Genomic DNA, 27,094 nt, shown 5'->3' on the forward strand with positions numbered 1-27,094 from the left:
CTTGAGCATGTCCCGTCCCCTGCCTGTGCCTTAGTTTACCTCTCTGTGGAACAGGGATAATACCCACCTCACATGATTGTTAGGACTCATTTCTTCGTTGAAGATGAAAAGCACTTTATAAATGGCAAGTATTTTTGTCCTCTGCCTTGCAGTCCTTCCCCCAACGCAGGAAATAAAGCAGACACAGCCATTGGCAGTTCATGGGCCCATTAAGGCAGGGACTGTGTTATCGGTTTGGCTCAGCAACGCTACAGCACACATTTACAGCACCATATAAAAGCAATCAGACATCTGAGTGGCATGGAAAAAAGCTCTCTTTGCAGACAGACAACCCCTTGTGAGCTCACTAGGTATATTACCAACTCTCGTCAATTTCATTTTAAATCAGTGCTGGGAGAGCATTTTAAGTAGCATCCTGGTAGCAGAACCACATGCAGGATAAGAGAATTGTGCTGGACTGCAAGGAGACCAGGGAAAAGGGAGGGAGGTTTTGGGCAGGGAGTAGCAGAGGAATAGAAAGTCTTTACAAAATCTAATGGTCTCTTCTCCCAGACATTTTTTCCCCCTCCTCACTATAATTTGTGCAATTTGGGGCATTCCTAAGGAAAAATAATTGCTCCTCTGAAGTATTTGTATGTTCCAGGGCTAAGAGGCAGGAAAGCCAGAGACAGCAACAGCATCCAGAGAATAAATGGCACACACTAATCCCCCATCAATTTGAACCCTGCCACCACATAGATCTCAAGGCCTATCTACACTTGAAAATTAAGCCGGATTAAGGTAGGGTGTAAAGCGCAATAACTCCCTGTGTATAGCTCCCTATGTGGGCATTTTTTATACCAATGTGAGAGCGTCCAGACGTGGAGTTAATCAGAACAGTGAATCAGGAACAATTCCATGCATAGATAAGCCCTTAGTCTAGGGCCTAGTCTACACATCCAAGTTGGACCACTAATTGTACCAGTATAGTTAAAGGAGTACAGCTCCACGAGCGTGGTTGCATTTATAGTAAGAGACAGTCATACTGGTGCAAGCTATACCAGTATAAGAACCTTCATAGGACTCGGGAAGGGGAATAAATGACACTGATATAAGGCACCTTTCCACCAGTATAACTGCACCCACACTACGGGTTGTCCTGGTACAACCGTATCCATTAAAAAAATAAAATCACCCCCCTAAGAGACCTAGTAAGACCCGTACACAAACTGTGTAGAGCAGGCTCTCCCACTGGAAAAGGCAGTCCCAATCCCGCAAGTTCTCTTGACATCTTTGGGAGGTGAAGGTACTCAGACTTTCACAGCTGGTGCTCAACACTTCAGAGGCCCTACCTTTGAAAGTGACGACTGCTCTGGGGGTAGTTCCGGGCCCCAGGAGCGGCCACAGACAATACATGGCAGGACTGGTGTTGAAAAGCTCTTTGTTCTGTGTTAGTACAGTGCCTGGCACAACAGGTCCCGGCCCCTAGGCACTACTGCAACAAACAACAACGACAATGCACATGGTATTTTATTGCAGTGATCTTTCTAAGTATAAACTGTTTACTGAAGCTTAAAGCCCTTCATGATTTTGGCCCCTACAAATGAAAACAAAAAACCTCAAATACACATTGGCAAGAAAAAGGGAGCTAATTATCCTCTGTCACTCAAGTCAAGAGGCCCCATTTCACACTGCACAGGAACTGTGCACTGGATATGACTCAGATGTCAAGCTACACGTCACAAAAGAAGAGGACCCCACAGCGAGAGAAAGGAAGTGTGAACAATGGTTTTGATAAATGCTTAATCTTTGGTAAGGGAGTCAGGTTTGAAACGCCAGTACTCGGGCACAGGAATCGGAACAGTCGTCAATGCAAATGCTGCAATGCATGATCGCCCCTCCTTGGCATCACTTGCCACTTTGGATATTAAGGATCGTACGAGGGAAGATGTCGATGTTGCCCTAAATTACTGTGGGGAAACAAGGAAGCAAGCCCCATAAGGCCGGCTGAGGGGGAATAAACGTTTTCAGATGCCCGACAACTAGGACAGCACCCTCCCAGGGTGGCAGGAGAGCACAGTTTGGGGACTGAAGTACAGTTTCACCTACCGGAGACAGGAGCTGCCCTAGCTCTTTTGCTGGCAAGGGCAGAAAACATTTTTGGGGCCTCCTGAGTGACAGAGGAAAAAAAGGTGGCCAATCAGAGCTGAACAGTACAGCAGGGCAACCCCCCCCACAAAAGTTGGTGCCTAGGTAACCGTTCTTGTCACCCACCCCTAGAACTGGCCCTGACCTTGGCAGGAGGTGGGGGGCAGAGGACACTTGAAACCTGTCATTACTAAGCAGTGTAATTTACAATGCTGGCCTTCCTTTTATGTGGTGTGCCCCCTGGTGGCAATATAATGTAACCAATGTTTTTGGCAGGGACATCTAAATTGTTTTGTGGACTGGAGACTGAAATCAGAGCGGCTGACAGCTGGGCTTCTGCCACACATGTTCACAGCTTGATTCCACCTGTCCATGTCGCTCCCTCGTTCTCAGGCACTTCACTTTTGTTACACAGGTGGGAGAGGAAATGGAATGGATTTACCCTTCCTGTCAGAGGACATACATATCCAGGCGAGAGGGGCTGATTGATCGCGCCCGGTGACTCTATCCTCAGGCAAAGAAACGTCCCAAGGCGTCACAACATGCGAGTTGCAGCCATAGTGAGGAAGTCTTCATAGCTGAGCCGCACGCTGCCTACCCTGCCGGTATCCTTCTCTTGGAAAGCTTCGGTCGTGCTCTGGAGCTGGGTGCAGAGCTGAATGAAGCTATCCAGCTGGATGGTGGAGTTGGAAGCCCTCTGAGAGTAACGGGATAGCAGCAGCTGGGTGAACTGGGGGCTCAGGTTGTATCCCATCTGGGACAGAGCTGGGAGTAAAGAAACAAAGACCGAATAAATCCCTTGGGCGAAAGACCCCTTCCCTGGGGAGATCAGTCCATCTTCCTCTCTCCGAATACGCAGAGGCATTTCCCCGCTCTGATGCCAGAGTGCTATGTAAAAGCACAGCTGATCACAACCCAGGATGGAGCTGTAGGAACATAAATTGAGGTGCAAGTTCCCGATACTCCCCTTGCCTCCCATAGACAGTTAAATCTTAGCAGTTCATCAGATAAAGTAGGCCTTTAGCTATATGCGATCCAGGCAGAGCTGAGTTATTTTGGGGAGGCGGAAGGGGGCAGAATGTCTCCTGGAAAAAGAGAAGCTAGTTTGCTCTGACACCTACAGCCTTCGGACCAACGCACACACCCTACAGGTCAGAGTCACGGCAAAAGGTGTCTGGTCGCACAGCATCAGCACACAGCCTCTGTAGCCACGACTTTAGAGTGGGAGCCTCTCCACGTATCAGAGGCAGGAGCACAGGGATCTGCTGTAACAACCCCATGCTTGGAAAGCAGGAGAAGTGTTAGCCACAGAAGGTTTAACTGCACCACTTCCATGGAGCCCGCTTAAAGCTCAACGAGCACAGTGCATTCATAACACAGCGGTTCCACGAGTTTAGAATGCAGCTGTTACACTGCAGGAGGGGATAGCTGTAATTATTTAAAGTGGGAGGCAACCAAGCCAGCACCGAACTGTTGATTCGTCCACCTTTGTCTTGAACTGACACCATTGAAGCAGTTGTCATGCAGGTTTGGGGAGAGCCCCCAGACCAGACACCATATGGTTTCAGAGAGCAACTAGTAGGGACAGGAACCACAATGGGTACTGTGCTGCCATCCCTGAGGCCGCTGCCACCTGCTTGCTCTCTACAATCTGCCACATCCCCTCTCATCTCACCTTGCTGCAGCTCACTGAAGCTGATGGAGCCTGACCGGTCTCTGTCATACTGCTGAAAGAGGTTCTTCCACTGCTGGATGAAGCGCCACAAGGCCGAGAACGCAAAGATATCGATCCGTCCCGATTTAGTTTTATCGAACATGTCTGCCGAGGAACCAACAGCAAGAGCAGGGCCATGAGGGGTGATCCAAAAACAGTGCCATGCACATCTACAGCGCCTCCCATCAGAATCTCTCAAAGAGCTTTGCAAACATGCTACATCCCAGGGAAGTGTGTCATTCCACACTGTTCAGATGGTGTTTGGCAACTTGCCTACACTACGGGGCTTAATCGACTTAAGTTACGCAACTCCAGCTATGTGAATAACGTAGCTAGAGTTAATGTGGCTTAGGTCAACCTTTTGCGGTGTCTACACCACATTGGGTCAACAGAAGAAACTCTCCTGTCGACTTGCCTTATACCTTCTCATTTTGGTGCAGTACCAGAGTCGACAGGAGAGTGATCTGTGGTCAATTTAGCAGGTCTTCACTAGACCCACTAAATCGATCCTCGGTAAGCGCAGACATGCCCTTAGATACAGAACCCAGGTATTGCGACTCCTAGTCCCCTTCTCTAGCCATGAGACCACGCTGCCACTTCAGAAAGCTCTCCCGCTTAGGAGCTGTGGAGCAAACCTAACCACAGGAACAGAATTCATAATGGGAAAGCACTATGCTGATCAAAATGTTGGCATTTATGTCACAGCGGCCTTCAGGCAATGGCATCAAAACCTTCACCCTCAGGGTATTGCAGCAAGCGTGGAACCTGTTAGGAATTCAGTTTGCCATAGCAAGTGGTTTGGATTTTTCAGTCTATCCGTTGCCCTCCTTAACAGTCAAACCGTCCTTAGAAAGATGAGCTAGACACACAGGGAAGTAGGCTGGGACTATCCTCGGCTGTCATGCAGCACTGAACTTGTGTAAGTGCTAAACAATCAGCTAGCCAAGGGCATGACAAAAACCTGCTGGGGAAGTTCCAGCTTCCAAGACATCACAAGTTGCACGGTGAGCTTCGGCTCCAGCATCTTATTTCTCCTCTGCTCTTCCAACCACTACCAAGTGGGGCATGAAGGTTTGCCCAGTCTCTCACAGCCGTCATCCCTAATCTCAAGCAATCAGCCAGCCTGCCATTCACATCCCTTTTGCGAAGTAAATGCTTTGCCAAGGGGGAAATACATGGCTGCTGTACACTTGACCTAGGATTCACCCTATTAGATCCAAATTCAATGCACAAAGCTGGATTTTTTCCAATATTACAAAACAACCCCTGCAGAGTTCAGCCCAATACGCAATGTCTGTTCTAATACAGATTGCAGCTCATAAGCAGTTTAAAAGGAAAAAACATCTGGACTCACTTATCATCATGAGGCAGGTCTCATCATTAAATGCAGACCAGTTGGAGTTGACCAGGGCCTGCTTGAGTTCTTTGATGGAGATGTAGCCACTGCGATCAGCATCCACTGTCTGGAACCAAGAAAAGGCCTCCAGGTCCACGCCAGGTGGCATGTTACCTGTCAGGAGGAACAGGATAAAGGCTCACACAATCCACTAGAGAAATGAGAGTTTGCTAGTCACGAAGCAAAGCAGCCTTTGTTAGGACCTAGCTAGATCCTCTTCACCGCTAACAGCTGGGAGTCAGCACAGGAACCCTGCAAAAAAACAGACAGCAAGTGCCGAGGGACTGGTTACAGCTGATCAGCCACAAGGAGAGGCTGAGTCAGCTTTTCCAGTCTAAATGTGTTTTTATGGCTATGTGATCTAGCCTGCGGAAGCAGGTTCATAATGGCCGGAACTTGGCGCACACAAGGTCTTGTAAAAGTAGAGAGAAGCAAATTAGACCTCCTCAGATGGTTTGTAAGTGGAGTGCAAACAAGTGGAAGCTGGGTCCTTTCGGCAGACTAAACGCAACCAGTTCAGGGGAGACAGGTGTGCGACTATAAAGTTTTATTTCTACCATTTGGGGTTGCAGCTTCTTCAGCATTTTTCCTCCACGTCGGAGCCTTAAATAACGAATGGGAACGTTTTTCTGAACAGCAGTTTAATTGAAATGAACGATTCAGTTAAATGCCACAGCTCCCATTCTTCTGGGTAAGGCATATTGTTCAAGTGGGCCCCAGACATATTCCCCAGACCTTTGAATGACAGTTAGCACACGTCTAGGCCTTGTCGTCTGAAAGGTTCTTTACAAATAATAAAGAACAAGCCCTGGGAGTTTAGTCATTACCCTCATGGGAAACTGAGGTACATAGTGGTGAAAGGCTATTCCCTTGGCCACAGTGGATGCCAGGATCCGAGCTGGTATTTGGAGTCAGGAGTCTCTGGATCTCTGTCCTGTGCTCAGATCATAACGCTCAGCTAAAGGAAAGTGCCAGGTCAGTGCAGGAGCCAATATCCTAATTTAAAAACGGCCTCGAGTGTTTGCTTAAAGACAATAGCACTGCAGTTAGCACTTGGGAATCCTGGCACCAGATTCAGCCAAGCAAACGGCCACCTGGCCAAAGGGAAAGGAATAGCCATTTTGGAAACCTCTTTAGAGCCCAAAGGACGGCAGCTTGCTAGTGACGACTGCACCAAAGGCAGGGCTCTTCCCCGTGCATCCCACGTGCACATGGCCTTCCTCCGGCACTGAGGGCAGCCAGTTAGCAGGTGTCGTGAGAAGCTCCATAAGTAAGTTTGTGCAAAGGAACCAGCAATGGAGAACATGTGCAGGGAGGCGGGATCATTCCATCACACATTTTTCTACTCACCAGCAGGAGCCCCGGCTCCATAGGGTCCTGGCTGAGGGGCACCATACGGATTGGTAGATGGCTGCCCATAAGGCCCTCCTGGGGCTGGGCCTCCTGCATAAGGTCCCCCAGGAGCTCCAGATGGTGCTCCCCCTGGGGTGGGCTGCCCATAAGCCCCTCCGCCAGTTGGTGGTCCATAGGGGCCTCCAGGTGCTGGGCCGCCATAGGAACCACCAGGAGGCAGCCCACCTCCATACTGGCCTCCGGAATAGTAACCGCCCTGCGGGGCTCCTGGGGCTGGCCCTGCTGATCCGGGGTAACCCTGTGGGAGGAGAAAGGGGGAAATAAAGGACACGTTGACAGCCCATAGAGAGCAAAACACACTAGAAAGCACAAAGCTGCTGCAGGGGCCAACAACCCGGAGTCTGCAGCACAGCTGCACAACCAACCAGCAACCCTCCAGACTACTCGCAGTACCCCATCCTCGTGGCTACACAGTGTGCCAGTCATTCTGGATGACCAGAGTTTATAACTAAAACCCTCCAAGACGGACTCCCCTGACCCAGCTTCAGCTTAGCCCAAAGGGAAGTTTTTGAAACAAACCCTGTTCAGCAGGGTAGGGAAGGAGCAAGAGCGCTTGGCAAACACCAAGCAATCAGTTAAGCCAGCAGAAGGGACTCTGAAGACCCAGGGTACGGTAATTTAGGGTTAAATTGGATGATGAGCCTACGCTCCCACTGGGCATTATTTTAGGTCATTTGGGGAGCGTAAAGCATAGATTGAACCAGCCCAGCAGCTGTTCCTGCCCTGGCTTTACACCCAGAAATGCAAGATTTAATGTTCTGCACTGGCATGAAGTTCTCTGTAACAAACCGTAGCTGCTTGTCCCACTCAGAACAGGGCACTGCACACCTGGGAACCCAGCTATCCATGAGTCCTGCCATCCTAGGTTCCCTGCGCAACCCAGCAACAGGTAGCTACCAGGACTGTAAATCGGCCTTCTCAGAGCCTCATCTGACAAATACTCCGTACGACACCAACAGGCATGCAGTAGCGTTAAGAACATTGCACAGTGGGTCATACTAGAACACGGCCGGAGGCCAGTTAGTAAGAGTACTGCACAGCGTGAAAGAGTTTACCTTTGGATTTTCAGAAGCTCCTAAAACAGCGAGATGCCATGCTCCCACTGATGTTCCCAACACCCTTCAGAGCCTTTGCAAATCCCAGCTTTCATGTTTGTGACAGTTGGTGGCCTGACAGCCATGGCCACCGAACCCACAGAACTGGTACAGCAAGCCTAACACACCCTTTTCTTCCACCAGCGGGCTGTAGCTGGGACCTGCAGGAGTCTCCTCTCAGGAGGAGAGCTGAATTTAGTCTCCAGGGTCTAATTCAGTCTTTGGTTTCTCTGCCACCTGGGGAGCCAATCAGGGCTGTTTTTGTGATGCAGCCACCTCCCCATCAGGCACTGGGCAGAGACCACAACAGAAGGGTTTGTGCCTGTCATCCTACCTGAGAAAGTCACAGAACAAATGCCCTTGCAGTTATGTAAACAGCAAGGACCCTGCACCTTCATGGGAAAGGTGAATCCTTTTAAAGCAGCCCAAAGTAAACCCCCTTTCTTTCAGCAATGAGTCTTCACTGCAGAGTTAAACCAGACTCTTACCCAGTTTTGTCCACACACAAAAACCCTTGACCCGGGCTTGGGGGTGCTTTGAATGTGGACTAGCTTACCTGGCTGGGGGCATAGGTTAGAGCCCAGATTCTGCTGTAACTCAGGCTGTAACCCACCCTCTACGGTTCTCCAATGCCTTCCCAGAATTCCCTCAGGGCCATCTTTTCCTGCCCTTCTACCTACTTCCTCCTGCGTCAGAAGCCACCTATGAGTCTTTAAATACACCAGTTCAACATTTAAATGCCACATCCTCCACACCCTGCTACATTTCTACACGGCACTTGGAGAAGTGCGATCCTGGACAGCCTCATCTCAATGCGCTATTAGCCGGCCACAGGCCCACATCGCTGTGCTGCACAAACAACATAGACTATTGCCCCCGGAAGTCCGAGCTCTTCACCTGAGTTAGAGCTTTGCCAGTGTGAACGCAGCTACGTGGGTATGACCCGAGTGTGGATGCTCACAGCCAGGCTAGTCTCCAGTGAAGACATACCCGTAAGTCAAGCACAGTCGCCTGACTCCCAGTTCAGACCATTATTCCTCGGATATAATGAAGGGCAGCTGAGACAATGGAAGGATACAAACCCTAGGCAGCCTGAGGTGGGTGCGTTCAGCCTATTCCCAAGAGAAGCAACCCCAGCCAATAAGGGAAGAGGAACAAGACACAACAGAGCCAAGCTTTATCCCCACCCCACCCACATCCTTGTAAATTCACTGGTTAGGGCTGTAAACTGCTGACATCAGAAAAGGCAACTCACAACTGAGATGACAGGAAACTTTGTACACTTTAGCGCTACACAGTTTTGTGTCTTCTGAAAATCGTGGAAGGAGCCTGCTTTCAGAGGGCAGGTGGTCAGTTACTCTCTGAAAGGTGGGTCCCTTTAAAGTGTCTCAACCTGAGCCCCACAAAATTGAAGCAGCAAAAATCACTAGTCGCTTTTGAAAATCTTGCCCTTTTATACTCTGTTCCCTCCTGCTACTGCACCAGGCACCAACTAGATGCTGTTGTCCATGCCAAAGGTGGTTGCATTTTACTGGCTCTGCTGGAGTGTGTAAAGCCCTTGGGCTCTTTTGGGGACAAACAGCAATTGATAATTTCTGTGGAAGGCACCAGGGCTGCCAGCTGTCGCACCATTTACACTGAGAGGGACCTTTAACGGGGAAGCCCAATCAGTTTGGGGGCCTGTGAAACAACACTGTAGTGCTGTGTTGTGTCATTCTGACAGGGGACTGTCCAGGGCCACTTGGGGACCTGTTGGGGTCCGGGACAGATCCAGTTGGGGGAGAGGCAGGGGAGCAGACATGTTAAACAGTGCTGACATCTGAATCATACCCCCTCCACCCGCCTCCCCAAGCACCTTGGTGCCAACACACCCTGTGATGTCACCCCAGAGCCACCCGATCAGTCCCCACTCTGCCTCTGCTGATGGCACCCCCTTGACACCAGCCTGGAGCCACCCGGGTGACACCCTGCCACTGGGGCTCCACTGTACCCCAGGCTGCCACACCCCCTCTCCAGCACCAGCCCCCCCTTCTGCCTAGGCATCCACAACTGGCCCAATGCCACAGCCACCCCCCAGAACCACCTCACGTGCCATCAGCACCCCACAGCCCCACCAATGGCACCTCTACCACCACCCCGCTCCTGCACTGCCCCCAGCCCCCTTCCACACCACCCCACCCACACTGCCCCAACCCCCTTCCACACTGCCCCTCCTGCACTGCCCCCAGCCCCACTGCCCCTCCTGCACTGCCCCCAGCCCCTTTCCACACCGCCCCCCTCCTGCACTGCCCCCAGCCCCCTTCCACACCACCCCACCCACACAGCCCCAACCCCCTCCTGCACCGCCCCCAGCCCCAGCCCCACCCCCCTTCCACACTGCCCCTCCTGCACTGCCCCCAGCCCCACCGCCCTTTACACCGCCACACTCCTGCACTGCCCCCAGCCCCCTTCCACACCGCCCCTCCTGCACTACCCCCAGCCCCACCCCCCTTCCACACTGCCCCCAGCCCCACTGCCCCTCCTGAACTGCCCCACCACCCTTTACACCACCCCACTCCTGCACTGCCCCCAGTCCCCTTCCACACCGCCCCAACCCCCTCCTGCACCGCCCCCAGCCCCACCCCCCTTCCACACCACCCCTCCTGCACTGCCCCCAGCCCCACCCCCACTCCACACCGCCCCACTCCTGCACTGCCCCCAGCCCCACACCCCTTCCACACCGCCCCCACCCCCACCGCCCCCAGCCCCACTGCCCCACCCCCACTCCACACCGCCCCTCCTGAACCGCCCCACCCCCACTCCACACCGCTGCACTGCCCCCAGCCCCACTGCCCCAGCCCCCTTCAACACCACACCGCCCCCAGCCCCACCCCCGTTCCACATCACCCCCACCCCTCCTGCACCGCCCTCTCCCCAGCCCCACCCCCACTCCACACCACCCCTCCTGAACTGCCCCAGCCCCCTTCCACACCGCCCCACTCCTGCACTGCCCCCAGCCCCACTGCCCCAGACCCCTTCCACACCACCCCACCCACACCGCCCCCAGCCCCACCGCCCCTCCTGCACCGCCCCCAGCCCCACTCCCACTCCACACCGCCCCTCCTGAACCGCCCCACCCCCACTCCACACCGCTGCACTGCCCCCAGCCCCACTGCCCCAGCCCCCTTCCACACCGCCGCACTCCTGCACTGCCCCCAGCCCCACTCCACACCGCTGCACCGCCCCCAGCCCCACTGCCCCAGCCCCCTTCCACACCACACCGCCCCCAGCCCCACTGCCCCAGCCCCCTTCCACACCACCCCGCCCCCACCGCCCCCAGCCCCACCCCCGTTCCACATCACCCCCACCCCTCCTGCACCGCCCTCTCCCCAGCCCCACCCCCAGCTCTCCCAGAGGCCCCCGCGGCAGGGGGGGCTCGCAGGGGCCGGGCGGCCGGTAGCTCCCCCACCCCCAGGGCCGGGCCTAGCGGCAGAGCCCCCGGCGTTGGCCAGGCCGCCCCGCGCGCGCTCACCTGCCCGTACGGGTAGCCGGCCATGGCGCTTTGTGAGCGGCGGAGCTCGCCGCCTCTACCCCGCCCGCGCTGTGAGCGCAGCTTCCCGCCCCGCCCCGCGGCTTCGCTGATTGGTTGCCGGTCTCTTAGGCGAGCGTTGACTGGCTTCTACTGGATCTCAGTCAGGTAGCTCCGCCCAGAGGGCGATCACGTGACGGGGGTTTGGGCGGGCCTCTTAAAGAGCCAGCAGAGAGTGCGCCCTGAGGCCTAGAGAGAGAAGCTCCCCGCCTCACCGCTGAGCTGCCTGCCCCCTCTAACCCCGCCCCTCCCTGTGCCCCGCCCCCTGTCTCTGGCCCCGCCCCTTTGCCCCGCCCCCTGACTCTGGCCCCATGGCCCTGCCCTTATGCCCCAGCCCCTGACTCTGGCCCCATAGCCCTGCCCCTGTGCCCCTCTGTCCCGACCCCTGTCTCTGGCCCCATGGCCCTGCCCTTGTGCCCCTCTGTCCCGACCCCTGTCTCTGGCCCCATGGCCCTGCCCTTGTGCCCCTCTGTCCCGACCCCTGTCTCTGGCCCCATGGCCCTGCCCTTGTGCCCCTCTGTCCCGACCCCTGTCTCTGGCCCCATGGCCCTGCCCTTCTGTCCTGCCCCCTGTCTCTGGCCCCATGGCCCTGCCCCTGTGCCCCACCCCCTGACTCTGGCCCCATGGCTCTGCCCTTGTGCCCCTCTGTCCCGACCCCTGTCTCTGGCCTCATGGCCCTGCCCCTGTGCCCCGTCCGCTGTCTCTGGCCCCATGGCCCTGCCCTTGTGCCCCGCCCCCTGTCTCTGGCCCCAAGCCTCTGCCCTTGTGCCCCTCTGCCCCATCCCCTGTCTCTGGCCCCATGGCCCTACCCTTGTGCCCCTCTGTCCCGAACCCTGTCTCTGGCCCCATGGCTCTGCCCTTGTGCCCCCTGCCCCACCCCCTGTCTCTGGCCCCATGGCTCTGCCCTTGTGCCCCTCTGCCCCGCCCCCTGTCTCTGGCCCCATGGCCCTGCCCTTGTGCCCCTCTGTCCTGCCCCCTGTCTCTGGCCCCATGGCCCTGCCTCTAGGTGCCCCTCTGCCCCGCCGCCTGTCTCTGGCCCCATGGCCCTGCCTCTAGGTGCTCCTCTGTCCCGCCCCTGTCTCTGGCCCCATGGCCCTGCCTCTAGGTGCTCCTCTGTCCCGCCCCCTGTCTCTGGCGCCATGGCCCTGACCCTGTGCCTGTCTGCCCCGCCCCCTGTCTCCTCTTCCCCAACCCCTGCCCCTTAGTGTTTGCCCCATGCTCTGTCCTGCCTGGCCCAGGCCCTTGCCCCCAAACCCATGGGTTACTGCAGGGATCCTCCCTCCTCTCTGAGTTAATGGGGGCAAGGGGCCTAGTGCTGGGTCGGAAGGGTGGGGGGCAAGGATGGCTCAAGCTGGGAGGGCATCTCCATTCCGTGTGTTCCCTCCTCTCCAGTTCCCCCCCGCCCCACTCCGGGCTCTGCTGCTCTTACACCCTCGCTCCCTCTGGCAGCAGCCGATCCCAGCTTCTCCTCCTCATTCTGGGACTGGCCTGCGGCTGGGCAGAGTTCCTTAGCGGGGTGCTAAATAATCCCAGTCGCAGGCTGGGGAGAGGGCTAAGGCCTGAGAGCCAGCGTACTGCAGGGAACAAACCATCCCATTAGCCTCAAGCAGAGACTGGAGGATCTGAGGGATCATCTCCATTTCTAACTGCTGTGATTCTGAGGGTTGGCCTTAAAGCCATTTCCCTCCTCCAGCGGGGAAGGATGAGCGTCTTTCAGCAGGCTGCCAGCCCTCGGCCGATTGCGATAGATACTGTTTTGATTAAATAAGTTGCTGGCACTCACTCCTAGCTCAGTGATAGGGCAATACCCCACGGGCTGTCACTGCTCTGAGATACCTAGAGAGATGTGTAAACTTCCGCACTAACCCCCCTCCCTTTTCCAGCCATGCCCGCTGACTTATGCCAAAGGGCACCACTGCTTCCAAGCTGGTTGCTTAGAAATGATGAATGCCTATTAGAACTAGATCAAACCCAGAAGTCTACATTTGAGCTGGGGAGCTGAGCGCAGGCTGCGGCTTCAACTAAGGGAAACGCAAAGAGACCGTTATTTTGCAGCTCTGGCCTTCCCTATTTGAAGTGGTGCGAGGAGCCAATTTACGTGGTGTTTATCAAGCCCATTAGTGACACGAAGACACGGTCTCCCGGACATGTAAGAAATGAGCAGTTGACATTCGGAAGGCAGCGGCTGAGAGAGACACGCTGGGTTCAATTTTAAATACTCTGCCTCAGGAAATTGCTCCTGTTCCTGCGAACGCGAGTGATGGGAATTCTGCTGGGCTCTGGGCTGCTGGTTTACTCAAGCACATCAATACTTAACCTTGTTTTTTTCACCCCACCTTATGGAACAGTAAATATGCAGGCTCTGAGCTCTTTCCACTGGAGACAGCAGTCTGGCTAATGGAGTTTCTAAGACCCACTCTTCCGATGTGCTTGTTACCTGTTTGTATTCTGGTTTAGCAGCTCAATGGATGCTGCTGGGCAGAAGTTTGGGCTATTCTGGGGGATGGATACTAACAAATGACAGCAAGGACCAACTGTAACCGTGTATCCTTCATGAGGAGTTGGAGGAACTTCCCCTTACGGTCTTGCCCACGCTATGGTTGCAAACTTATACACACAGCTGCTGCTGGGACCGGTTTGGCTCCCCCAGTCTTCCTGACCAGGGGGTCCTGGGACTCTTGTGTTCTCCATTGTTACTAGTTTATAAAACTATCCTCGACAACTCTGCTGGGGTTAGGTTATAGCCTGGTTCTTAGGGGAAAAGCCGTTGCTTCTTGAAACCATGGTATGTTGCTATATGAAACAGCATTTAGCTCTGTTGGTGAAATCAATGGCTGTTAGTTAGGAGCCTGCGTACTTTTGAGGATCTGGGCCTGACTTCTTATTCATGACAGACAAAACAGCTGATGGATGGTACAAATGATTTTCTTACATCCTTAAGAGATGACAAATACTAAAAGGAAGGGAATATATCAGTACACGGGTTCCTGGTCCAGATGCCAGATATTCCATTGAGAATACACACTGTTGGGCTGTCTTCCAACCTTTTGAGCTCCATCCATTTTTAGTACATACTCTGGGGCTCGTTTCATCTATGGCTGGGGGAAGGACAAACCGGTAGAAGTTCAGCTGTTACTGTCCCAAGGGTGATAGACAGAAGTGCTCAAGATTTATATATATATTTGCTTAAAAAGATGCAGACAGAGCTTGGGCAGGAATGTTTTATTATTTTCTGTTTGTTTGCTCACCAGATTCAACCTGCTTCAGGGAGGAAAGCAGCCCTCCCTTTTGCATACAGAGCCGAAAAGTGGTAACTGAATGCTCAGATGTTGTATTTAATATTTGGAAACCAGTCTAGCACTTAGCAACCCAGGCTTGATGTGTAGGTTAGACACTTGTTTTTCCACCAAACAAAAATGAAAAGGCCAGCACGAGTGCAGAGTGCTCTGCTTTATGTCTATGCGAAGATGCACACAGGCCTGCTGCAGGTGCTGAAAAACGTCTTGGTGATCCAGCTTGCTTGGTCTTGTTTTTCCCTATAATGGCTCTATGCTGAGGGCCAAGATTTTGTGCAGGAGCCCTCTCTAATTCAAGAGCTACATTGGCACCAGGACAAGGAGGTGGCCGACGGCACGTGTGATGCTGGCATGTTACAAATGAAGGGAGCAGCAGAGCATGTGCTGCAACACACACGAAAGGCACGTGGGGGCAGAGAGAGAGTTGTCTCAACCGTGTGAACGGGGGTATGTATTTCACAAATGATGGAGGTGGGATCTGGAATGTTGCCCGAAGTTCCCACCCTGTAACACCTGAGGCTGCTCAGGAGTGTGATAGTTAAAAATACCCTTCCTTCCCTCGCATTGCCCCCTTTCTCGGCCCCAGTGCCCAAAGTGCTGGCGATGACCAGGTATTGAAAGACTAATCATTAAAAAGACAGAAGAAGCTAGAGAAGACACAGGAAGGTGTGGACTTGGCCAAGGCAATGATAAGCGGAGACACCATCATGAAATGGATTTTGGCTGACCCCAGCTGGCAGTGTCCAATTCCCTTTACAAACACAAGAAGAGACGCTCACACACACGCACACACACACACACAAATGCCGTCATGAGAGACTTAACCCCACTGGAAATTGAAAGAAAAAAATATTAACAGCAATAAAAACATCATTCACGACCAGTCGCGAGGGCTGAGCTTTGGTCATTCCCAATGGAGTCCTTTGTGAAAATGCCCTACAGGTCCGCTCAGCCTAAGGGTCCTTTCATGTTTTTGGGCTCGTACATAGGCTGCTCAAGGGGCATCATGCTGAAGCAATCTGAAGGGTTACAATGCCCGGTCTTTCCAGGCTGCCCTGTAGCTCCTGGTGGTCCAGGAACACCTGGGATGCCTTGCTGTCCCATAGGTCCAGGCGGACCCAACTTGCCATATCCTGGTGGCCCTTGTGGACCTGAAGAGGAGAAACAAGAAAGGGGAGGGAAGAGAGGAGCTGAGAAGGCTGTTTGTGCAAAGCCAAACCCAGATGCTTGACCGGCTGGTTCTTGCTCACGTGCTCAGGGTCTAACTGATCGCTATATGCGAGGTCAGGAAGGAATTTTCTCCAGGTCAGACTGGCAGTGACCTTGGGGGTTTATTTTGCCCTCCTTTGCAGTATGTGGGTGTGGGTTACTGGCCAGGATTATCTGGGTCTATCTCACTTACTCATTTCCCTGCCATTGTGGGGGCCCCGGGCACCCTGGTCCCTCCCATTCTCTGCCTGTGGCACATAACAGCTACGTCTCCTGTGGGCGGTGACATGTTGGTCTGATTTCAGTTGTTGGGTTCAGTGCTGGTGGCCTGTGAGATCCAGGTCAGACTAGAGGATCTGGTGATCCCTTCTGGCCCTAAACTCTATGACTCCGTTAAAGCTGACCCACCACAGTTCAGAGGGTTTGGATGGAAAGGCTTTGGTCTGAGACCCTCAGTCTGTCTCACATTGTTGGGAGAAGCTGAATCAGGAGGAGATTTCACCCTGAAGCACCAGGCACCTATCGCCCTCTGGGTCCCTGAAGCAGGAAGGGCTAACGAGTTGACCTTAAAAATGCAGAACAAATTGGGTCCTGGTTGTGACAAGTGCAGGGGTCTTACCAGGCGCCCCCGGTGGACCGCTTTCTCCCGCAAGGCCAATGCCTTTCTCTCCCTTTTCTCCTTTGGTGCCTGGCTCACCTGAAATGCGAGAGCACAGTAAGAAACCCCACTCACAGAGCCCAATGCGCGTGAGCAACAGAGAGGGAGGAAAGGATGATTCCACGGGGCTGAGCAAGACAGTGAGCACTTGCAAGGCCACCAGTGGAAAGAGAAGGCGTGACTCACACCCATGGGCTGGCAGGAGCCCCCTTAGGCCAGTGGCTCTGGAGTTCCCTTAACCTGCTTTGCAATCCCGCAGCAGTGAATTCCAGCTGCGGCCACCACGCCACTAAACATCTCCTGACCCTGGTGGCCATTTCTGAAACTCCGCAGAAACATCAGGGAAGAGGAGATGCAAATAAAGAGCTTCCAGAAGAATGACCTACCTCTCATGCCTGGCACACCTTGCCGCCCTTCTCTCCCGATCTGTCCTGGTAACCCAGGGGACCCAGGAGGCCCTGGCCGCCCTGGCGCTCCATCTTTACCAGGGTGACCTGGTCGTCCTGGGGAGGCAGCCATCTCCACTGGGAACTGCATCCTGGAGGCATAGTATGCCATCCTCTCTGCAGAGAGACACACGGGGAGCCAATGACTGTGCCAGTCAGGAGTTATCGACCCCAAACTCTTGCTATCAGGGGTGTAGGAAGCCCACCATGGTGGGGGCTTATCTGAAGACCGTGCGGGGTCTAGAAGTGCACAGGAAACGCCAGCTCAGGAAGTGACAACTGGCTCAGAGGACACAGCACGTTGCTGGAGGGATGTCCAGGAGCCTGGGCCAAACCGGGCTCTGCGATGTAATGCACACACAGATCCTCGGCTCTTAACTTGGCACACCCTACACTAGGTAGTGGTACTTTGATCTCCTTGGATGAAGGACAGCGCTAATCCTTCCAGGATTTGGACACGTGGATCCAGAGACTGGTGTAGCTCTTTCAGACTGGATGTGCCAAGCACTAAGCCGTCACTTGCAGCTTGGTCCAGCCCTCCAGCCTCCAGTTCCCACCACCCCGCTTACCGTCAAACATTTTGTTCAGCTCTTGCCGGATGAACCGCTTGATTTCATCGTAATTCACCATGTCTCCCTAGAGAGAGGGGACGGGAAAAACCACAAAGCAAAACTCAACCTGGGAAAAGGCAACAGGATGACATGCCTCGCCCGTGGCCACACAGTGAGTCAGTAGTGGAGCTAGGAATAGAACCCAGGAGTCCTGGTGCTCAGAGCCAGATTGTGAACCCTTGTTCAGGCTGCTTTGTTCTGGGAGAACCCCCCCCCACCCAAGCAGCAGGCACTTACCCCTTCTCCCCCCTTACCATTGTGCCTGGGAGTCCTGGCGTCCCCGGGCTGCCGGCAGGTCCTGGGGAGCCCGGGTGGCCTCTCTCTCCTGGAGAGCCACGTGGTCCCACAGGGCCCATGGAGCCACTTTTCCCTGGTCCTCCAGGCATGCCAGCTCTCCCTTTCTCACCAGGATGCCCTCTCTCCCCTGCAGTGCCAGCTTCACCCTGGAATACACAGGAAGAAGCCAGACACTGTCAGAGGCAGATATCTCTCCAGTTCCTCGTCACCTTTCCCCACCCGGACAAGAGACGGGCTTCTCTCTACAGCACAGCAGCTCTCCGGGCAATCTGAACATGGGCTGGCTCCTCTGGGGATCCCCGGCAGCAGGCCTGCAGCTGGGGGAACATCCGCCTCCACAGTCCCCTCTGCTCAGGAACATGGCCCCAGCGTAGCAGCTGTCCAGAGCACTAGGCTCAGCATCACGGAGCAAAGCCGACCTGCTCTTACCTTCTGGCCAGTCGGTCCTGACGGTCCAGGCTTCCCTGGTGGGCCCTAGGAGGAGGCAGAATGGAGCAGTGGTCACGGGAAGTTCTGCTCTGAAACGATTTCTAGACCTAGGGCTGGTGGCCCCTGGCCGTCTTGGTGCCAGGGTCTCAGCCTGTGGGAAGGTGGTATACTGGAGAGACAGGAATGGCTGGGGAGTGCTCTCTCTCTCACAGGCTCTGAGGATCAGGAAGCTTAAAGCTAAACAAAGAGGAGTTCCGAATGGCTGCAGCCGATCTGGCGCATCCATTCGGGTCGGGAGCTTTGCCGCCTTTTGGGCAGCTGGATGCCATGTCTGAGTCCAAGATGTTAGGGCCAGAAGTGACCACTGTGATCCTCTAGTCTGACCTCCTGCATAGCACAGGCCACAGATCCCACCCAGTCACTCCTGCCCCTGGTGGCAGGGAGTGGGCAGTGTAGGAAACTTTGTGGGTTGGGGAGCCACTTCCCGCTAGGGGTCCAGCTCTAGATCACAAAAGCAGCTCGAGATGTCGTGTTGGTGCAGTCCGGGGTCGAGGGAAAGCCAGGCCTGAGCATTGCCTCCTAGGCTGTAGTTATTTATCCTCAGCTGGGCACTATGGCGCACTCAGCACTGCTGGGCAAGACGTCGCTGATGCCCAGGGGAATTTTGCCGGAGTAAGTGCCGGGTGTCTTGTCTCAGCAGCGGCACCGACTGCAAACACGATCCTGTTGCAATAATGGGCTGGGAGAAGTACAGGGCAGAGAGCGCAGTGTGGACCTGCCGCACTCACTGCTGTGGGACAGAAAGCGCGCGAGGGGGGGAGCCATCATGGCCAGCATCACAATACCTCTTTCCCAGCTGCTCCGTCCGCGCCCATCTCGCCCTGGCAAACCAAAGACGGAAACATGAAACGTCCCAGAGCCCTCCATGCTCCACCCCGCGCGCACGCCCACGCTCCCAAGGAAAGGGAGGCTGAGAACGCATCTCGGGCTCAGACCCCGTCAGCACTCTCTGAGGGTTCGCACCGCACATTGGGAGTAAAGACTTCACAACACCCAACAGGGAGGTCACCAGGGCAGCCCCTGCAGAGGCAGTGCCCAGCGAGTGCCAAGCACACACGTGCTGTCGTATGGATGGATGGATTTTGCCGAATCCACACCGCACCCAGCGAAGGATGGATGGGCTAAGCCTGGCAGAGCCCAGACTGGCATGCCATAATTGGCAAACCTGGCACCATAGAGAGGAACCTGGCAACCTCAGAACATGCTGGTGTGCTTTGTTCTACGTCCCTGCCCACAGTGCAGTTCCAACGGGGGCTCTCCCCCGCCTCTCCCCTACCCCCACGGACATTGTGCGCTCCAGGCTCTGGCATTGCCCTATTCCGTGTCACGTCTCCGCTGACATGCAGCACTCACAGGTGGTCCAGGGTGGCCTGGGGTCCCAGGTTGCCCGGGCATCCCTGCGAGACCTCTTTCCCCTGGAGATCCCCTCTCGCCCTTCAGTCCCTGGAGAATGGGGAAAAAGGAGAGAGCGCTGGTTTCAGACGTTATTTTGAGAGTGAGAACGAAGCCATCAATAGGTGCCCAGGTGTGGACCCGGGCACTCAAACTTGCATTCGTGATAAGAACGGGCAAGGTACGGGAGCTCGACCGCTGAGCCGGTTCTCAAATGTGGATGCCCTAATTGGAAACTGGGGCCTACATCACCTCGCCTGGCCCCTAATCCAACCAAGGCTGGAGAACTGGATCCTGAATCAGATCCCAGCCGACCTCCCAAGTCCATCAGCCATGTTCACTTCCGAGCATGGCCCTGGCATGGCACGGCTTTGCGTGCCACCAGCCCGCCAACGTTGCTTGGCAAAGGCAGTTCAGCTGGTGCTGCAAGGCTGGACATGCACAGCCTCTGGCTGGGTGACGGTGGCATTTGGGAACATTTCTTATGATGTTGGCAGAACGAAGCTACTAACAAGGCCAGGGCGAGAACCTCAGGGTGGGGTCTGCTCTCCCCATCTGACCAACTCTGGGAAGAACGAGGCTGCAGGAGACTAAACATGTTCCTACAGATCTGTGCCAAAGGAGAGGCCCCTGGGGCAGCACTTACCATTCCTGTGATTCCGGCTGGGCCCGGCTGGCCTGGGCTTCCTGGGGGACCCTAACGAGTGAGAAGAAATTTAGGACATTTAACAGAGTAACAATTACCCTGGAGGCAGGAGCCGAAGCCAGCCCTAGGAAAAGGCCAATCGGCTCCTACCCGCCCAGGGAGCCAGGAGCAGTGCTGCCACGGCAGGGCCCCGTGCAGTGTCCCCTATACCCGTCAGCTCGCTTCTTTAAACTGGAGAAAGCAATGGGAGATTGAACAGGACAGGGGGTAAGAGCGCCGTGGCCAGAACAGCCATGGCACCTCCCACCAGACTTCTGGACACTGTCCCATCGAGCAGCCTTGCCCGCTAGTCATTTAATTTAGGAGCAAGTTGTGACGAAGTGGGACTGTTCTTAATGTTTCCTCTGAATAGTGTGGGGGTGCCTCAGTTTCCCCTATGCAGTTCTTAAGTATCTAGGTGGTGGGATAAGGGTGTATGATCATTGCAGAGCCCTAGAGGGCAGGTGTGTGCAGGGGTCTGGACACAGACAATGGCCGACACCCTGTTTCCTGGCAACTGATGGCCTGGGCCCTTCCCCCCTGCAAGGTGAGAGCAAAAGTGTTGGAGAACAAAGGAATCAGGTGACCTCCTGGCCCAGGAAAGGAACAAAGCCCAGGGGAGGAGGGGCTGGAGGGAGTTTCAGTTTGGGGCTGGCTGGGACATGGAGTGAAGTGCAGACGTGGTTGTCTGGCTCACTGCCTCCCAAAATGGACTCAGCTGAGGGGTCCTATTCTCTGCACCTACAAGCTCTGTTTTAGACCATGTTCCTGTTGTTTAATAAACCTTCTGTTTTACTGGCTGGCTGAGAGTCACGTCTGACTGCGAAGTTGGGGGGCAGGACTCTCTGGCTTCCCCAGGAACCCCACCTGAGTGGACTCGCTGTGGGAAGCGCACGGAGGGGCAGAGGATGCTGAATGCTCCGAGGTCAGACCCAGGAAGGTGGAAGCTGTGTGAGCTTTGTGTCCTGAAGACAGTCTGCTCCTAGAGAGGAGACTTCCCCAGAGTTCTGACTGGCTTCACGGGGAGCAGTTCCAGAGCATCGCCCAGGGACTCCGTGACAGGGGGTGCCTCAGTTTCCCCTATGCAGTTCTTAAGTATCTAGGTGGTGGGGTAAGGGTGTATGATCATTGCAGAGCCCTAGAGGGCATGTGTGTGCAGGGGTCTGGACACAGACAATGGCTGACACCCTGCTTCCTGGCAACTGATGGCCTGGGCACTTCCCCCCTGCAAGGTGAGAGCTAAAGGGTTGGAGAACAAAGGAATCAGGTGACCTCCTGGCCCGGGGAAAGGAACAAAGCCCAGAGGAGGTGGGGCTGGAGGGAGTTTCAGTTTGGGGCTGGCTGGGACATGGAGTGAAGTGCAGACGTGGTTGTCTGGCTCACTGCCCCCCAAAATGGACCCAGCTGAGGGGGGTCCTGTTCTCTGCACCTGTAAGCTCTGTTTTAGACCATGTTCCTGTCATCTAATAAACCTTCTGTTTTACTGGCTGGCTGAGAGTCACGTCTGACTGCGAAGTTGGGGGGCAGGACCCTTTGGCTTCCCCAGGAGCCCCGCCTGGGCGGACTCGCTGTGGGAAGCGCACGGAGGGGCAGAGGAGGCTGAATGCTCTCAGGTCAGACTCAGGAAGGTGGAAGCTGTGTGATCTGTGTGTCCTGAAGACCGGCTGCTCCTAGAGAGGAGACTTCCCCAGAGTCCTGACTGGCTTCATGGGGAGCAGTTCCAGAGCATCGCCCGGGGACTCCGTGACACAAGTAAAATAGCATCATCCCTTACAGCACCTCCTGCTGGGAGAGGCTGGGACTGCAGTAGCTGAGACTTCCCCCAACCAACCCCCTTGAAGTGCTTGCTGCTGGGACTGGCATTGGTGAGAGTTCCCCTACAGCCAGTGCTCCTGCATCAGCCCCTACGGCGCCTCCTGCTGGGAAAGGCTGGGGCTGGAGTGAGCTCACACAGCGCTGTGTTTTCCCCCATTGGTGCCGGATTAAAACAGTGCAATTGGGATGTTTTCACCTCTTCTCAACCAGAGCAAAAATTCAACTTACTAAATGGCCCGGAGGTCCCTGTCTGCCTTGGGGTCCCATCGGACCAGGTTCCCCCTGCAAAAGACAGAGCCATTATATCCTGATGCAGTCGCAGCCCGTACACCCTCCCCCCACAGCTGACCTGTACGCAAGAGCATGAGAACCGCCAGTGGGAACTGGGCCCCTTCCCGAGAATCTGGGCGTGTGTTTGCATGCTCTGTACTTCAGCGTTCCAGGCCAGATCCTCAGCGGCTGTAACCCAAGGCAGCGCCATTGATTTCGCCAGAGTTGCACTCATTTGCCCCATTGAGAGCCCGGCCCTATGGCAACAGGGCTGCTGAAGTTCCCCTGTGAGTCGCTCAGGGAGTGTCTCCTGTGGTTAAACCCCCACGGCTGGCTTGTAACTCGGGCTCTGGGGCTGCTGAATTGGGCTAGGGCTGCAGCTTGAGCTCTAGGACCCCACAAGGGGGAAGGGACGTGGGGCAAGGGGTCAGCGAGCAGAAGCACACTCGTGGCTGGACCTCACATCCAGTGTCGCGGGTCGTGGGTCACTGCCGGGAGCCGCACACGGTGCACTGAGCATTAAACACCTCGTCCTTCTGCGCTGCACTGACTCACCTCTGCCCCTGGCCGGCCCGTGCTTCCGGGGGGTCCGGGTTTGCCACAGTCACCCTGGAAAGAAGAACACATGGCATGGAGCGTGTAGGCAGAGAGCTAGGGAGCAGGGAGTCTGGGCTACCTGGGGTTTGTCACACCAGATCCGGTCACTGGGCCAGCCAAGCTGGCATCCTGCCTCCCACTGTGCAGAGGAACGCGACAGCCTCCCATTACACATGCCAGCCACACGGGCAGTGCCATGGTCAATGACCATCACATCCTCTTAGCTTGCGTCGCTGCCAACGGTGACTTCAATGGATCTACACCAGCTTATTCCAGCTGGGGACATGGCCCACTGGGATCATAACATTTTCCAGCCCCTTTAAAAACAGGCAGCCCAGGAGGTACCCAGCCTCTGCCGCCATCTGACTGAACAATCCCACGTAGGCACCCAGTGATGAAAAGGTTCCACCTTGGTGGGGAATGGCCTGGCTTGACCATAAGAGGAAGCCACTGCTACGACTGTATGTCACAAGTACATCACTCCCAGCCCTGGCACTGCTGCAAGTCAGGCTGGTTCATCTCCGTCCCTGGAACTGCCAGGCTGCCCTTAGGTTGGCTCGGTCCCTTTGGAGTGGGCTTGCAGCGGATGAATGCTGAGTGCTGGTGGGCGCTGTGGCCTGCTCTCTGAACCAGTCGGGGTGGGTGAGAGACTCCTGGGGTGCCCTAGCTCTGAATGACAGTGTCGGAGAATGATGGGGTGCTGAATATGCCGAGGGGCCCTGGGGGTGGGGCCATGGCAGCCAACCAGAGCAGGGAGTTTCAAACAGCAAAAACACTGCATGGCCCTCCCACAGCTCCTCAAGTCCCCCCAGATCCTAACCAGGCAGATAAAGCCTCTGGCTCTACACAGGGTGACATTCACCCCATGCGGTGGGCCCAGCACGAGGTGATGTGCCACATCCCCCCTAAGGGGGAAAGCTGGCCCTAGTGAACTCAGTGAGAGTTGGCAACTGGCTCCAGTGGGGCTAGAATTTCCCCCAAAGGGTTTACACAGGGCTTGGGCCTGGTGAATGTCACTTCCAGCGAGCCCCCGCCCGCAGTGATCTCAAAGGGGAGATTCCACAAAGCAGCAGCAGCCAGGTGCCCTCTGCGGATTCCCTGAGGCTGTAACAATGGCAGCAAACCAGCTCACCTTCTGGCCTGGGAGACCCGGGTGGCCAGGTTTCCCCTTGAAGCCCTGGCGGGGAAAAGAAGAGAAAAATTATTCTCTAGCATCAGGTGAGCAGGGCCTTCCCGGCAGGCTCTTTGCAGCCCCCCGGCCTCCCTCCCTTGGGCACGGTGACACCTACCCATGCCAGCAGCCAAGGAGCTCTCCATACTACAACAAACCCACCGGGAGTCCCCAGAGCAGGCCAAGGGCAGGCAGCTCTCAAGCTCCTGACGAATTATCTCTGGCTGCTGGTGGAGATGGGGACACTTTCGCCAGCTCTGGAGTCCAGCGCTTCTCCTTCCTCTTCAACAATCATCTATCTCCCCTCCCTCTGAAATTCAATGCAACCCCCACTGACAAGGCATGGCTCCCCCGCCCTCCCAGCAGTGGGGTGCTGTCTCCCAGGGAGAGGGCCAGAGCTGCATTTTGGGAGGAACTCAAGGAAAGCCCAGCTACCAGTTAAGCACTCACCGTCTGAATCTTTGTCAGGACTCTTAGCAGGCCCATTGCCCGGCAGTCAGCTGCACGGGAGGTGGTGGTGGGATAGGGGCATGGGGTAAGGGTGAGAGTCTGGCAAAGAAAGACCCGAACATCCCCTGACTGGGGACACCTGGTGCCATGCACCAGGGAGCTATTCAGGAATCCAGCTATGACTTACCGGAATCCCCATCATTCCTGGGGGCCCTGAAGGACCCGGGTCGCCCTAAGGAAGGAGGCAATGGACACAGAATTAGGGTCGCTGTGGCAAGAAGTTTCAGGTGTATTTGACATCCTGCCTGAGAGAGGAACCCCAGGAGTGGGACGCAGCTCCCTCCTTTCTGAGAAGGGGGAGAATAGCTCCTACCTCTACTCCCCCTCCGAGCTGGCCAACAGCTTGGGATGCAGGCCAAGCTCACCCTGTTTGGGCTTCTGGTACGAGCCTCGGCCCATGCTCAGCAGAAGGTCAGTGAACCCTTCACGCCAGCCGGGGCCCAGTTCTGAGCAGAACTGTGAGAAAATAGGTACAAAACCCCGTCCCGTTTCTTACCCGCATCCCTGGCTTCCCGTCCTTCCCATCCAGTCCTTCCAAGCCGGCTGGGCCCTGGGGCATCACAGGGAAAGCAAGACCGAGAATGAGAGAAGTCATGAGAGGCCTGTTCACTCACACCACCCTGCTCAATGCCCTGACTGGCTGATCTCAGGTGTGGGACACTACTACCAAGACAATGCCACTATATGGGAACACGTCAGCTCCCCGAGGGGCTGGGAATTGGTGCTCAGCATGGCAGCTATATCCTTCCCTCGCCATCTGGATTGTAACCCTGGAACATCCAAGCAATGACCTTTCAGCTGTCAGAGTCCCATTGACCACCCAGGACTTCAGTCACTAGCTGTTCCACCCACCACGACCACATGGGCAGGGATGGAACTCACGACCGTCTAAGCCCTAACCAGACTTCCGCCAACCTCCGGGAGCTGCAGTTGCGTTCGTGCTTATATCCAGATGCAAGAGGGCAGCACAGCCACCCCTGGAGTAGGCTGGACATCCCAGCCAGCAACGAGCAGCAGTACATGGGCCCGCTAATCGGTGCATTACACACAGCAAGTGTGGGAACAGGATGGGCAGTGAACAGGAAGGGGGACCATTGGGCGGATAGTGGTGATCCAATATCTATTCCACCCCCACCCAGGCACTTATCTCCCTGGTTCCAACCAAGGCCAATGCATTTTCAGATTCACAGATTTTAAGGCTAGAAGAGACTATTACACCCATCTCGTCTGATCGCCTGCATAGCACAAGGCAGAGAATTTCACCCAGCCGTCCTGCATCAAACCCAGTAACTTCTGCCTGCGCGAGCACGCATCCCTGTGTTTGAAATATAGGCTCCGGGGCTCCCGTGCCTTATTCAGACCCAGCACCAAGATTCTGGTCCCACGCTTTTGGATTCAACAGGAAGCTGCTGGCGCCTCTCCCATGGCCCAGGACAACACAGCAGGCCATGGGATGAAATAAAACGTGTTGAAGAGACTTTCCCCGATGATCATTTGGAACGAGACATTCAAGCAGCCACGCGGCATTGCCTGTGTGTGCCGTCACATAGCGTCGGTGATGCTACGTCGTGGCGTCAGGGCAGGATCCCTCTGGCCCGAGGCACAAATGCAGAGAGGTGAGAAGCCCTCAGTTTGGGCCCAAGGGCAGCTTCGTAGCTCAGTGGGGTCAGTCTTGGATTCTCGTCTCCCATGGAGGGGGAGGAAGTCCCATTTGCTGGTACCCACCAACCTGCCAGGTTCTGTATGGAGCATCTTGTCCACACTCACAAAGGACTGTACTGACCAGCTCCTGCCACCATGATACTGGGGCCTCCTTTCCTGTGCAGTCCGTGTCCCCACGGCTTGGAACCCCCTGAGCTCTTGTTCCCACCCCTCCACATAGAGACCTCCCCGCTCCTTCCATGCAGTCAGGAATTGAGCTGGGAAACTCACCTGTATTCCAGGAGGCCCTGGGGGCCCCAGTGGCCCTGGCATCCCCATGGGGCCACGCATCCCTTCACTGCCCTGCAAAAGTCATATGGGGAGCAATGAACCCACTGCCCTCTGCCATGCTAGTGCACTGGAACAGAGAGCCATGGAAGAGGACCCCATAGTCACCGCCAGGGGTACTCCAGAGACTTCCCTTAGCTCTCAGCTTCTCCACTTGCCCTCTCCACACGTTTCTGCCCCCTGTGATCCAAGGGGTGAAGGAAGCTGAGTGGCAAATCTCCTGGGAGTGGTGCTAGCCGGCTGGGCGAGGCCAGTTCCCACGAGGAGGAACACTTGCCTCTTGCTAAGGAATGGGTGCATGAGCTAGGCGTGCCTGGAGTGTGCCAGCAGGGCACCAGCTGTGCCCC

The 27,094-nt window shown here is 55.5% G+C and overlaps 2 protein-coding genes across 8 annotated transcripts in view; both read right to left on the reverse strand.

The window, feature by feature from the left end:
• Positions 1–1,491: 1,491 nt before the first annotated feature.
• On the reverse strand, positions 1,492–11,500 carry PEF1 (penta-EF-hand domain containing 1). The gene is made up of 5 exons (XM_048825705.2): positions 11,256–11,500; positions 6,588–6,888; positions 5,196–5,351; positions 3,803–3,946; positions 1,492–2,892 (listed from the first exon to the last, which is right to left on the reverse strand). The coding sequence occupies exons 1-5, from the start codon at positions 11,277–11,279 to the stop codon at positions 2,663–2,665; spliced, it is 855 nt and encodes a 284-aa protein (XP_048681662.1). The 5' UTR covers positions 11,280–11,500; the 3' UTR covers positions 1,492–2,662.
• A 3,019-nt stretch (positions 11,501–14,519) lies between these two features.
• COL16A1 (collagen type XVI alpha 1 chain) overlaps positions 14,520–27,094 on the reverse strand; it is a 92,846-nt gene continuing 80,271 nt past the window's right edge. For all 7 annotated transcript variants that reach the window (XM_075121382.1, XM_075121381.1, XM_075121386.1 and 4 more), the window contains 15 exons: positions 26,691–26,762; positions 25,255–25,308; positions 24,886–24,930; positions 24,210–24,254; positions 23,036–23,089; positions 22,439–22,492; positions 20,357–20,407; positions 19,672–19,761; positions 19,104–19,139; positions 18,259–18,303; positions 17,787–17,975; positions 17,491–17,557; positions 16,862–17,038; positions 16,437–16,514; positions 14,520–15,759 (listed from right to left, as the gene is read on the reverse strand). In XM_075121382.1, the coding sequence (XP_074977483.1) occupies positions 15,557–15,759; positions 16,437–16,514; positions 16,862–17,038; positions 17,491–17,557; positions 17,787–17,975; positions 18,259–18,303; positions 19,104–19,139; positions 19,672–19,761; positions 20,357–20,407; positions 22,439–22,492; positions 23,036–23,089; positions 24,210–24,254; positions 24,886–24,930; positions 25,255–25,308; positions 26,691–26,762 (1,260 nt within the window). In that variant the 3' untranslated portion in view covers positions 14,520–15,556. The remainder of the gene's footprint in view (positions 15,760–16,436; positions 16,515–16,861; positions 17,039–17,490; positions 17,558–17,786; positions 17,976–18,258; positions 18,304–19,103; positions 19,140–19,671; positions 19,762–20,356; positions 20,408–22,438; positions 22,493–23,035; positions 23,090–24,209; positions 24,255–24,885; positions 24,931–25,254; positions 25,309–26,690; positions 26,763–27,094) is intronic.

Source organism: Caretta caretta, chromosome 19 (assembly GCF_965140235.1).
Source record: "Caretta caretta isolate rCarCar2 chromosome 19, rCarCar1.hap1, whole genome shotgun sequence".
NCBI classification, from domain to species: Eukaryota; Metazoa; Chordata; order Testudines; family Cheloniidae; genus Caretta; species Caretta caretta.